This window comes from Egretta garzetta, unplaced genomic scaffold (assembly GCF_000687185.1).
Source record: "Egretta garzetta isolate BGI_Z169 unplaced genomic scaffold, ASM68718v1 scaffold14, whole genome shotgun sequence".
In the NCBI taxonomy this organism is placed as follows: domain Eukaryota; kingdom Metazoa; phylum Chordata; class Aves; order Pelecaniformes; family Ardeidae; genus Egretta; species Egretta garzetta.
Genome location: NW_009259588.1, coordinates 629,152 through 642,296, shown reverse-complemented (window position 1 = coordinate 642,296; position 13,145 = coordinate 629,152). Strand labels below are relative to the sequence as shown.

Here is a 13,145-nt window from a genome sequence, read left to right as displayed (position 1 = left end):
AAAAAATGGGAAAGTGGTGGTGATTAATTGGAATGTATTGTAAGGGTAGGACCTAAGCATGACGTAAATGGTATAGAATAAGGGGTGGATAATGTCCTGGTTTCGGCTGGGATAGAGCTAATTTTTTTCATAGTAGCTAGCATAGTGCTGTGTTTTGGATTTAGTACCAGGAGAATGTTGATAACACACTGATGTTTTCAGCTGTTGCCAAGTAGTGCTCAGACTACTCAGGGACTTTTTGAGCTTCTCCTGCTTGCCCAGGTGCATAACAAGCTGGGAGTACAGCACAGCTAGCACAGCTAACCCAAACTGACCAAAGAGCTATTCCATACCATATAACGTCATGCTTGGGGGGGGGCTTAGTTCGGTCGGTCGGTCGCGGGGAGACTGCTCGGGGCTCCGGCGTGATGGTGGCTTGGAACAGGCTGGGCATCAGTCGGTGGGTGGTGAGCAATTGCCTTGTGCCTCATTCGTTTTGTATATTCTGTATATTCTGTTATCATTCTCATTATTACTATTATTATTATTTTCTCTTATTAAACTGTCTTTATCTCAGCCCTCGGCTCTAACCTTTTATTTTCTTTCCGATTCTCTCCCCCATCCCACTGAGGGAGGGGGGGGAGTGAGCGAGCGGCTGCGTGGTGCTGAGTTGCCAGCTGGGTTAAACCACGACACCATATGATACAATAGCCCTAGTTAAGTCCAATTTCACCCATTTTTGACCTCTCCTTTTAACATGGAAGTCCTGTCTTGTGATTTATGCTTTAACCTTCTAAATCCACCTGTACCAAGCAGTTTGGTTCTTGATCTGAGCTCTGCAATTCTTATTTTTTTGTCTATATCTTACCATTTCCTCCTGTTACTTTTTTTTTTTTTTTTCCAAATTATACTAGATCTAGAGCGAAGTTGCAATAATCCATGATTTTATATATCAGGTTATGAAGGTATACTGAAAATAAAAATAATAGGAAAACCTTTAAAGGAAAGAAACTTTGATATTTCTTAGATGTGTCACAGAATCATACATGTTTAATCATACAAATTTTCTAACTAGGAAAAGAAGTGTTAAAAAAAGCACAGGGAACCCAGTTTAGACTAAAGGAATCAAACACAGTTTATAAGGGAAGCATAATGAAAGTTAAATTATCACAAGATCTACAGGTGCAGGTGGTCAATGCAAATCAAAATGTGCATATCATGAAAAAACAACATGATTCAACAGTAAACTAGTATTTCTTACCTGGCAAAGAAGAATTTATACAACCCCACACTTCTCCCTGAAAAGTAAAATGCAATTAAGCAAAAGTAAGTCTATAGAACAAGAGAGTTTCTAGCAGACACAAACCAGCATTTTTGGCATTTTTGTTTGTTTTAAACATCCTACTGGAAGAATTCTTATGTCTAAAACATCTTTTGAAGAAGCGCTATGTGATACAAGTTGATTTCCACTTGCTTTGACGAGGAGGCTGCCATCTACAGAGTATGGAATCAATAGCAGTGGTTTTGTAGCTGCAGAACGTGATGTGATTACCTGGAATATGATAGCCTGTCAACTTTCTCCACCAGTGTTTAGAGAACTATGTAGCAACTCTTTAGACAAAGATTTATCTAGCACCAAGACCTGTGGAAAAGCTTTTTGCCCTAGCACTCCTTTCCACTAGCTTAAAAAAAACCCCAAACACCACATATAACCACACACAAAACAAAAGAAAGAGGTTTTAAGGTACCCCAGAGACCAGAGAAATGTAGCTTGGGGAAATATAAATACACAGGAGAAAGAGTTGTATAAGTGAAGTTTACTAACATGAAAAGTCACAATAGGGATGTTAGGTAAACCCCAACTGCAAAGTACTTCTGGTCCTAAGGACAGGTTCTGCTAAATGACCTAAGTGACTGATGGTATTAGGCAGAATAATTCCGTAAACGTGGTGTTTTTTGTTTGTTTTGGGGTTTTTTGGCAGAAAAAGAAGGTGAGGAGCTTACCTAAGAGTTGCCATCCCCATTTCTCTCATTACTGTTATTACCGAGACGACTAGCCAAGATGACTACAGGGGATTCTTTACACTGGGGCTAGTATAAAAGAAATCACAGGTCAGACACTGATCTGCTACAGGTACTTATGTTACCCACCCGATAGAAGTGAAAAATGTCCTGGAAGAAGGAGGTTTAGGCAGCAGGGGAAGAATTCCATCTAAAGTAAGAATTTTAGTTCAACTGTCAGAAACAAGTACATGTTGCAGTTACAGCAGGTGCGCTGTGTTAAAAGCCAGAAGAGTTAAAAGCTATGGGACTTACTATACACTGTATGTTAGATGTTTAACATCCAACAACTGGAGTCTCACAACACTTACACAATATCATCACAGTATAGTATTTAAAACAACAAGAGTACAGAAAAGCCTTGAAGGATTACATTTTAGTATTTTAGTAGTTACTGAATTCAGTCTTTTTTAAGCAAGCACTAGGAAAACCTTAATTAGATGAAATCAGGAAAATTCTGCAGAGAGTAAAAAGGCAAGTGACAAGTCTTAAGGGGTTTATTGAGCTTACATGGCAAGGTTTTTGTAGCAGGGGGGCTGCAGGGGTGGCTTCTGTAAGAAGATGCCAGAAGCTTCGCCCTTGTCTGAAAGAGCCAGTTCCAGTTGGCTCCAAGATGGGCCTGCTGCTGGCCAAGGCTGAGCCCATCAGCAATGGTAGTAGCACCTCTGGGATAATGTATTTAAGAAAGAATAAAAACTGCTGTGCAACAGCAGCAGCTGGGAGAGAGAGGAGTGAGAATATGTGAGATAGACAGCTCTGCAGGCACCAAGATCAGTGAAGAAGGAGGGGGAGGAGGTGCTCCAGGGGCCAGAGCAGAAATTCCCTTGCAGCCCGTGGTGAAGATGATGGTGAGGCAGGCTGTCCCCGGGCAGCCCAGGGAGGACCCCACACCGTAGCAGGTGGATGCCTGGAGGCTGTGACCCGTTGGCTCCTGGCAGGACCTGTGGATGCGTGTAGAGAGGAGCCCATGCTGGAGCAGGTTTGCTAGCAGGGCTGGTGACCCCACGGGGGACCCACGCCAGAGCAGTCTGTTCCTGAAGGACTGCACCCCATGGAAAGGACAGACACACACTGGAGCAGTTTGTGAAGAACTGCAGCCCATGGGAAGGACTCATGCTGGAGAGGCTCATGGAGGACTGTCTCCTGTGAGAGTGACCCCATGTTGGAGCAGGGGAAGAGTGTGAGGAGTCCTCGCCCTGAGGAGGAAGGAGCGGCAGAGATGTGTGATGAACTGACCGCAGCCCCATTCCCTGTCCCCCTGCGCTGCTCAGGGGGAGGAGGTAGAGAAAATCAAGAGTTAAGTTAAGCCCAGGAAGAAGGGAGGGGTGGGAAAGGTGGTTTTAGATTTTTTTTCTCATGTCTCATTATCCTACTGTGACCTTTTGATTGGCAAGAAGTTAAATTTATTTCCCCAAGTTGCATCTGTTTGGCCTGTGATGGTAATTGGCGAGTGATCTCTCCCTGTCGGTATCTCAACCCATGAGCCTTTCATCATAGTTTCTCTCCCCTGTCCAGCTGAGGAGGTGGAGTGCTAGATCGGCTTGGTGGGCACCTGGCATGCAGCCAAAGTCAACACACCAAAGGGGCTTTAAATGAAAGAGTGTTTTTTTTAACATGTTTTTAAGGACAAAATGAAAAGTTCAACTCAATCACACTGAAACAGCAACCCATATTGTCATGCAATGATTCTGTCATCACAGGGATTAATGACTTTCTGAAGTTGCAATGGATCTGTATCTAATGATCTAAAACTGTCCTCCTCCATTGTCTAAGTGGGAAAATCCCACTGATAGAGTCCAAGTCAGCTCAAAAGAAAAGTAAAGAGCTGCTACCTCTACTAGTTTCACTCCATTGATTCAGTTGACTTCCTTTATTTCACAAGAAGGTTAATGGTTGGACTCAATGATCTTATGGGTCTTTTCCAACCTAAATGATTCTGTGAGACTAAGATAAAGTCGCCTCTTGTGTTGGCAGTTAATGTATTACTAAATACCAGGCAATACCTTTTCTATCGTATTACCTGAAAGAATATAGATGACGCAATGTCTATAACCAGTGCTCCAGAAAATAGACCATCTGACTAAATTCATAACCTATCCGCTCATTGGTGGAATGTCACTAGAACACCTCTCCAATAAAGACAAGTGATATCTGAAAACAGCAAATATGGTATTAAGTTGAACTGTTGGCTATTTTATATCTAGATGTCTTTTAAGGAGTTTATAAATATTGCTAATTCAGCAATATTAAAATACATACTGAACAGTAAACTTGCCATTTATGAAGATGGTAATTGGGAGTTAAAAAAAAAAAAAAAAAAAAATCAATTGTGTCAGTCATTTTCCCCCTTCCAGATACTCTGCAATTCTGTCTTCTAAAAATGCACTCCTCTACTATACAGATACTATACTCTTCCTATCATGGAAAAAAAATAAAGAAACCCAGTACGAAACGAAATGCTATTCACCCCTTTGATATGTTTTCATGCCACAGGTTGTACTCATACCATCAGCTGTCTGGAACTTTCCAAGACCTTAGAGCTGATGATCCACAGGAATAAAACACAGAAAAACCATACTTTTGACACACAGGAGGAAAGGATCTATAAGCAAACACACTCTTGCAAAGTTGCTTATAGAATGTTATTCTCAGATTTACTACTCCTACACATTGCTCGTTTGAGCTGAGTACATGTTTTTGGCTAGCTAGAAACAGTATTGATACCGTTTAGAAATAACAAAAATTACAACAAGGAAGCAGAGCTTTCTGACAGCAGATATGTTGAGATATTCTAAGTTGCCAAGAGATAAGACTCCAGAATTTACAATCTGAATGGTAGTGCTTATCTCTTCCCCGATCAGATCATCTTTAAGACAAGGAGTAGAATACATGCTTCATTTTTTTAGTGATATACTAGAGAACTTTTAGGAAACCATAATCTTAGTTATCCAATAAAATCTTTACTTCAGTTTGTCAGATACGGTCATAAACCATTCAGAGCAGCTATGAGGGTCTCCTTGCTGTAGCCCAACCAAGACCTTACAGCTTTGTCCCATACATAAGCTGGAACACGCGATGTAATTTAAGTTGTTGCCATCAACATCCAAGTGACAATCACCCAGCACAATTTTTTTATGACGTAGGTCGGATTTCCATTGCATTTCACAGCTTATACAACCAGGACACCTAGAAAAATTGTCAAGTCCCGTCTTATTACAAGTAGTGTAATATATGATGGCTTTACAAAAAAAAAAAAAATAAAAAAAAATCCTATTTTGAGGATCAAGTCTCACTGCAAGAATTTTTCTAGTCCTCATAACAAGGAAGAAAAAGCTTCAAGACATATACACATGTTCTACCAGCTCAAAAAGTGAGTAAATAAAATACAAGTAATTTTAAAACCTTATTTTTGCAAGCAAAACTTTGTTAGTATAAGATTAGTTGTTGGTTTGTTGTCTTTAATTAAAAACTAGCAAGCCTTACCATTGATTCTGGACAATACTCGGGTGCTCGCTGCAGTAAGTGCTTCAAACGGGAATCACTCTTAGAAGACAAAATCTGTTAGAAACAAAACACACCTTAAAACATATAGAATGTAACTACACATTGAATGCTTTTTTCAGTTGATTTAATCGCTTTTATTTTCCCCTACTACCTACCCTTAGACAACTTTGGCCAACAGTTAATGTGCAAAGAATGCAAAGTTAATAATGCAAAGTTAATATTTGCTTTTATATATCTATAGTCTCATCCTCCAACTGAGGATGTTGAGAAGCTACCCACCGTCATTGCACGGCAGCTTTGCTACCATTTTTGAAAGATCACAGTGATTGGATGAGTTTCCCGATGACAGAAAAAAGACAAACATCATATCCATTAGAAAGGCAAGAATAACAACCTGGGAAATTACAGGCTGTTCAGCCTAACCTCACCCAGCAGGAAGACTGTGGAACAAATCCTGGCAGAAGCCATGTCAGGGCACATGAAAGAGAAGATGACTGGGAACAGTCAGCACAGACACACCAAGGGCAAATTTAGCCTGATAGCTTTCCATAACAAAAAGACTGGCTTAGTAAAAAAAGTGGAGAACGGTGTATGTTGTCTACCTTGACTTTAAAAAGGTTTTTGCATGGTCTCCCACTGTATCTTTAGAGCCAGACTCATGAAATATGGATGGGATGGGTGGGCTACAGGGTGGGTGACAAACTGTAGGGCTCAAAGATTAGCAGTCAGCAGTTCAATGTCTAAGTGTTGGCCACTTGGAAGTGGTATAATACAGGAGTCAAACCAATACTGTTAATGGCTTTACTAGTGACCCGGGCAACGGGACAGAAAAAATCCTGAGCAGGTACACAGATGAGCTGAAACTGGGAGTTGTCATCCATGTACTGGAGGGCATAGCCGCCACTCAGATGCATTTCAACAGGCCATAGCAATGGGCTGACAGGAAACTCAAGCAGTTCAACAAAGGAAAACACAGAATCACAGCTGAAATGGGCTAACTCCATGCAACAGTACTGGCTGGGTGCTCACTGGCTAGAAAACAGCTTTGCAGAAAAGGGTGTTGGGTCCTGGTAGATAACAAGCTGAACATGGGTCAGCAGTGCACCGATGCACTACTGAAGGCTAACAGCATACCGCACTTCATTAGCATCAGCACTGCCAGCAGGTTAAAGAGAGACGACCATTTTCTTGTATTAGGCACTGAAGAGGCCACATAAGTAATACCAAACCCAGTTTTGTGCCACCCCTGTGCAAGGAATGTTATTGATTAACTGCACAGAGTCCAGTAGAAGGCCACAAAGGATGCTGGACTTTATGACATACCAAGACAGGCCAAGGTAAAAGAATCTGTTCAAACTGAAGAAGGGTTAAAAGGGAGCAGGGGGGATCTAAATTCCTGTTTTCCAGTACCTGAAGATAGATTATAGAAAAGATAAGTCAGACTGTTCCAAGTTGCAGAGTGGAAGGATGAGCTGCACAAGTAACAAGTTGCAGCAAGAGAAATTCTGACTGGATGCAAAGGAAAAAAAAAAAAAAAAAAATCTTCACCATTGAGAGTAGTTAAGTGCTGGAACAGATTCCCCAGAGAGGCTGTGGAAAGACCATCCTTGAGGATATTCAAAACTTGACTAACAAGACCCTAAGCAACCTCATTTAATTTCGAAGCTAGCACCTCTCTGAGAAAGAGGTTAGACAAAATGACTCTTCCAACTTAAAATATTTTGCATAGCTATACTTGGGAAGGGATCTTACCTTACCTTATTGACTTTGATACACAATTCTGAATCATGTAAATGTATCTTTTTTTCCCAGGTGACTTCAGACCATTTTGTAGTGTTGCTCATCTCATTTTCTTACAACAGTAGCAATGTTTTAACCGTTTATTACACAATGCCTTTACCTCATCAATATTTTTGGTAGTGGTTTGGTTTTGTTTTTTAAAGTTTCATGGAAGTGTTAACTTAAGCTGAGCTCTTAGCATATTTTAAATTGTTTTCTGGCCCCACATTAATAATGGTTTTAGTTCTTGTTCCTCTAGCAGTCCAATTAAGTAAAACACTTATGAATTAAAACAAAAAACTGGGCAACAAAAGGGATGGAAACAGACCTATTAATGTGGGATATGAATCTGGAAATTACAGGAATAACTGAAACATGGATGCATTTCAGATCTTTCAGAAAGAGAAATATATTACACTTCTATTCTAAATTTGCAACATGATAAACAAGAGAACAATAGTACTGGTTTCAGAAATGAGAGCAAGAAAAGAACTGCAGTAGTATTTGGGGTGTTCTGGGGTCATAAAATAATGAAATAATTCAGGTTGGAAGGTATCTCAGAAGATCATTTATTTCAACCTCCTGCTCAAATCAGGGTCAACTATGAGGCCAGACCATGTTGCTCAGGGTTTTATCCAGTCAGGTCATGAAAACCTCTGAGGATGGAGAATGCACAACCTCTGAGTTTTCATGGTAGAAAAGTTCCTCCTTACAACCAGCTGGAACAATCTGGTTTCAATTTATAACTGCTCTCACTTGCCCTCCCACTATGTACCACTGTGAAAAGCCTGGCTCTGTATTCTGAGCAATCTTATTACAGGTGCCAGAAAGCTGTTCTGAAGTGCTCCTCCTTCCCCAGGCTAAAGACAGTTCCCTTGGCCTCTCCGATCACCTTGGTGACTTTTCGCTAACTTGTTCCAGTTAACTGATGTCTTTCTTGTAACAGGGGTGACAAACCTGTGTCCAGTATTCTAGATCTGCTGGCTATGCTCCTGTTAGTATAGCCCAGGATGCCTTCTTTATTGTTGGGGCACACTGCTGGCACGTGTTCAGCTTGCTGTCTGTGTACAAGTATCCCTGGGTCCTTTTTCAGCAAATCTGCTCCCTAGCAAATCAATCTGCAACTCATTGTTGCAAGCGATTCTTTCTTCCCAGGTGCAGGACTTTGCATTTGTCCTTGCTGAATTTCATTAAGTTCCTGTTGGCCAGTTCCTTCCACCTCTCCAGGTCCTTCTAGATGACAGTCCTGACATTAAGATTATAAAGTTTTCCTTCCAGCTTACCATTGCCTGAAAACTCAACAAGAGTGGAATCTGTCGCCTCCTCCAGGTCATTATTAAAGATGTTAAACAGGTCAGGTCCCAGGACAGACCCCTTTGGTATTCTACTTCTTATAAGCCTGCAGGCAGAGTATGACCCACTAACCTCTATCTCTGAGCCTGATTATCCAACCAATTTTTTACTCATCTAGTTGTCCATCCATCAAAACCATATTATCCTAAAATGGATACAAGAATATTGAGGGAGGTAGTGTTGAAAGTCTTGGTAAAGTAAGCACAAATGACATCCACTCCTTTCTCCTCATTCACAAATCCAGCCTTATCATCAAAAGCAGTCAGGTTTGTCAGGCATGATTTACCCCTTGCATGTTCAGAAACGTGTTCCGAGAGGACTCTGTCCCCGATTTTCCCAAGGATTTAAGAGAAAATTACTAGTCTGTTGTTTGCTGGATTGGGAACCATTCTTTGGGATTTCTCTCTGGCTTTTTTTTTTTTTTTTTCCTAAAGATGGGTACATTGTCTGTCCTTCTCCAGTCATTGGGGACCTCCCCCAAGTTCCTCAACCTTCAAAGATGATAGAGAATAACCTTGCAGTGACACCAGCCAGCTTTCTCAGCACCCTCAGATGCAGTCTATCTAGTCCCATGGACTAGTATTGGTCAAATTTTCTCAAGTAACCCCGATTCAACCACCACTGGTAGTACTCCTCTTTGAACCCCATCTCTATGCACAGAGGGCTGGCAGACCTTGCTAACAGAGATTCAGGAAAGAAGGCATTCAGTATCTCTCCTTATCTGTGTTTGCTGACACTAAGTCATGTGCTGCGTTCAGCAGCAGTCACACACATTTTTCCTTCTTCAGCCTTTAACTACTGCCATAGCACATCTTGTTGCCCTTGATATCCTCTGCAAGTCTCAACTCCAGCTGAGCCTTGTCTTTCCCAATATACCCTTACATGCCTGGGCAAACTTTCTAAATTCCTCTTTTATAACCTTCGCCTGCTTCTGCCTTCTCTATACTGCCTTTCTGCATTAAAGCTTGTTCACGACTTCTCTGTTTAGTCAAGCCAGAGTCTTGAAACATTAGAGTTTTCCTGTGGATGGGGATGGACTGTTCTTATGCTTGAAGGACAGTCTGGATAGAGATCTCTGCAGTGGTAGAGAGATAAAAGCTGCCAGGAACCTTATAGTTGTGAAACTTCCCAGAACTGAACTTAGGAAAAAAAAGGTCAATTAAAGAAAGACAGACCCACTTACTCCTTGCTACAGAATCTGACAGACTTAATCAAATAATCATGAAAAGGAGATGATACTGAAACTAAGCTTGGAATAACACTTACCAAGAATGCAAAATAATTAGATGTTTGAATCATGTTAGTTGACAAACAAACCTGTAATCCAAGTTTTCTTTTTCGAAGGGCTCACTTAAAGAGGCAGAATTACTAATTAGCAGGATTCCTTACTCCTAATCAAGCCTTTTTCCTTAACTGGCAGGATCAAGGACAACACCGCCGGGCCTCCGGTGCCCTTCAACCTAGCCCCTGGGCTGTAGTTACCTTTTACCAATGCAAGACCTCCCTCAACACTGGTGTCCATGTCCGAGTAGCCAATGGGTCAAAAAAACATTGCAATTTCTGCAACATCCTAGATCTGAGCCCCTAAAAACCAAACCACCTCAGACAGCAAGCCTCATCTTCAGATGAGTGCCTCCATCCCCTGCAGAAGGGAGGCCTTTTCCTGGTGGCACTGCTTACAAGAAGTTGATTAGGCCAAGATGGCTTCCAGATGGAGCTTGTTCCTCCTCACCTGTTCTAAGGCCCGAAATCTATTCTGTAAGTGCATATCCAAAGACAAGCCAAGCCCCACTGCAGGGGGGTTGGACTAGATGACCACTAGTGGTCCCTTCCAACCCTAAACATTCTATGATTCTATGATTCTATGATTTCTTCATGCTGTCAGGGGACACAAACTTTCAGTCTCCACTAAGCATAGCCTCTGGCAATCCTTTTGATGCAATGCAATAGTTCAGGTTATTGCCCTTGCAGGTTCTCTATGAAGGGCTTGGCTACCTCCCATTTACACTGAGGCAATGCCTCCATCCTCAGGTTCTTTATCTGACAGTTCAAGAAACTGACCAGAGCATGACTCCCACAGTTTAAGTGCCACTGACTCAAGGAGAGACATCATCCTTTTCCTGCAGCCCAAGACCTGGATGGACACATTCTTCCTCAAGAGCTCCCTCTGGGTCAAGACCTCCCATACAGAATCACAGAATACGTCATGAGTGGTTGGCCCAGCCAGTGCCACAGACCGTCCTGCTGGATGTAATGGATGCATGCAGTCTCAAGCAGTTCATCTGCACCTCCTGCTGGCCATCTCCAGAAGAAATGTCTGTGTTAACACCCAAATTCCTGTCTGTACACCCTGGTTGCTGGAATTCCCTAAGCATTAGTTAAATACAAATATGGAGCACAAGCCTGCTTTCTTTCCCTGCCATCCCTGGCAAGCAACTTCAATGTTTTATGGAGGAAAATATTTTATTATTATTACTAAATAAATTATCATGTCAGGATGGTACAGTGTGATGGTAAACATAAGGCAAAAAGTGCATGGCAAACATTTTAGAAAAGGTGTTTGAAAAGACAAAAGGCAAATAATTCAGCCAACTCTGTTCCCTTACAGTCACTTCCCACATATGCAAACCTTCATCCTACAAATTTTATGTATAAGACAAGGGGCCAAGTATCAAATAATACATTCCAAAATAGATTCAACAAAGACAAAGCTTTTGAATTGTGCTGCACAAAATGGTTAAGTTACAGAACATGAAAATCAGCAAAAAATAGTAGACAATCCCTTCAGCCAGTTAGCTGGCCTATATCAAAGGATCATTCAGAAAATGATGCTACCAGCCTGATGTAACTAAGACAGCTCCTTATAGAACAATTTGAAGGGTACCGGTCTTGCTTTAGACTTGTTCTAGACCTGTCACTACAAAGACTCTGAATATGCTCATTATCTGAGTAGAGAGAGATCATCCAGAGGCAAGATCAGAATACCTTACAAAAACCACAGAAAACCCTACACAATAATTAGGACTGGTATAACAGAAATAGGATGAAATTTGACAGTAAAAAGCTCAAGGCCTTTCATGAAGAGCCATCAGGAATTCACATAATAAACTGGGAACTTCAAAACAATGGAAGAGAATAAAGAAATGGACAGATTATTCCAAATGCCCTCTCAATACAGCTACTAAACCTGCCAATTACATTTGTTTATATACAGGAATGGATATCTTTTTCTTATTTACACATAAGCTTTAACAAAATTTTAAAGACTGAGTGCTATACTTTTGTTTATACCATGTACAGGTTTGCTTACCTGTATCCAAAGAGATAAACTTATGCTCGAAGGGCTGCAAGAATTATTATAGGAATTACGCAAAGATACTGCCAGATTTCTTGTTTGGCCTAACAATAGAAAAGCTGAAAGGGGATTTGGTTGCATTCTATAAATATATCATGGAGGGAGAAATGTAATTTAAACTAAAAGTTTTGTTAATACAGTCACAGATAAACTTAATCATAATGAGGTTTAGTGCTTTAATAGCCCCAAAGCGGGTAACAAAAACAAGAAAAGGGGGCAGGTATGATATAAGGGCACAATCTTAATATAAAAAAATGTGTATATGTGTATGCATGCTTTACTGATGTAAAATTTTTATATATATAAATTTAACACACAAAGCTGTACAACATACTATACAAAGGTACAAATCGAAACAGAAGTTGTGGAAAACTATTTGCCAGGCTTGAATTTAGCACACACAGCTGTTATTACCTTATGAACAGAGTAAGTAAACAGATTTTTGCTGGATTCACAAAGCCATATATAATAATAAGTACCTAAGATGCTTAGCTAAGAACTGTCAGGAAGAAAGAACAGTACCAACATCTTGTTCTTCATTTTAAATTCCCTCAAAATCGGGAACAAGTTGGGAAAACAAGATTCAGAAATTGGGTAAAATACCTTCACCCCTCCCATTTCCTAACATGCTTATCACTTCTTGACAAAACCCTGACCTCAGATTTGTTCAGCAGAACATGTTTTCCACCATGAAAGGAGAGAGGACTACAGTTTTAAACCTTTAAGTTCTCATTTAAATAACAATATTACATCTCATGATTCACATATAGTATCATTTGCTTATAACCCTAATCTTGCTGTATTGTTGTCAAAAGGCATGATTTTAACTCTGAGGGATAAACCAAATTTAAAACAAGCTTACCTGTTCACAGACATCACGGCACATTAAATTGTCCTTTGCATGGTAACAACAAGACAAGCCTATAGAAAAGCAAGGGGAGGGAAAAAGGTATTTAGAAGACTTGAAGCACTTAACTATCACTTCTGAACAGAAGTACCCACTTGATGGCCTATCAGGACAATTTGTCTGGTCAACAGATGACCATGAAAAATCTTCCTTCCAAGAAGGCAAAAAAAGAACATACAGAATTTTTGTTCTGAACTTGACACAGAT

General features: G+C 40.7%; 1 protein-coding gene across 1 annotated transcript in view; it reads right to left on the bottom strand.

Annotated features, from left to right (window-relative positions):
- Window positions 1-12,917, bottom strand: part of RECK (reversion inducing cysteine rich protein with kazal motifs) — a 66,655-nt gene extending 53,738 nt beyond the window's left edge. Inside the window, exons 1-3 of the mRNA XM_035893444.1 lie at window positions 12,894-12,917; window positions 5,524-5,598; window positions 1,241-1,277 (exon numbers count right to left, since the gene is read on the bottom strand). Of these exons, the coding sequence (XP_035749337.1) occupies window positions 1,241-1,277; window positions 5,524-5,598; window positions 12,894-12,917 (136 nt within the window). The remainder of the gene's footprint in view (window positions 1-1,240; window positions 1,278-5,523; window positions 5,599-12,893) is intronic.
- Between the last annotated feature and the right edge of the window lie 228 nt (window positions 12,918-13,145).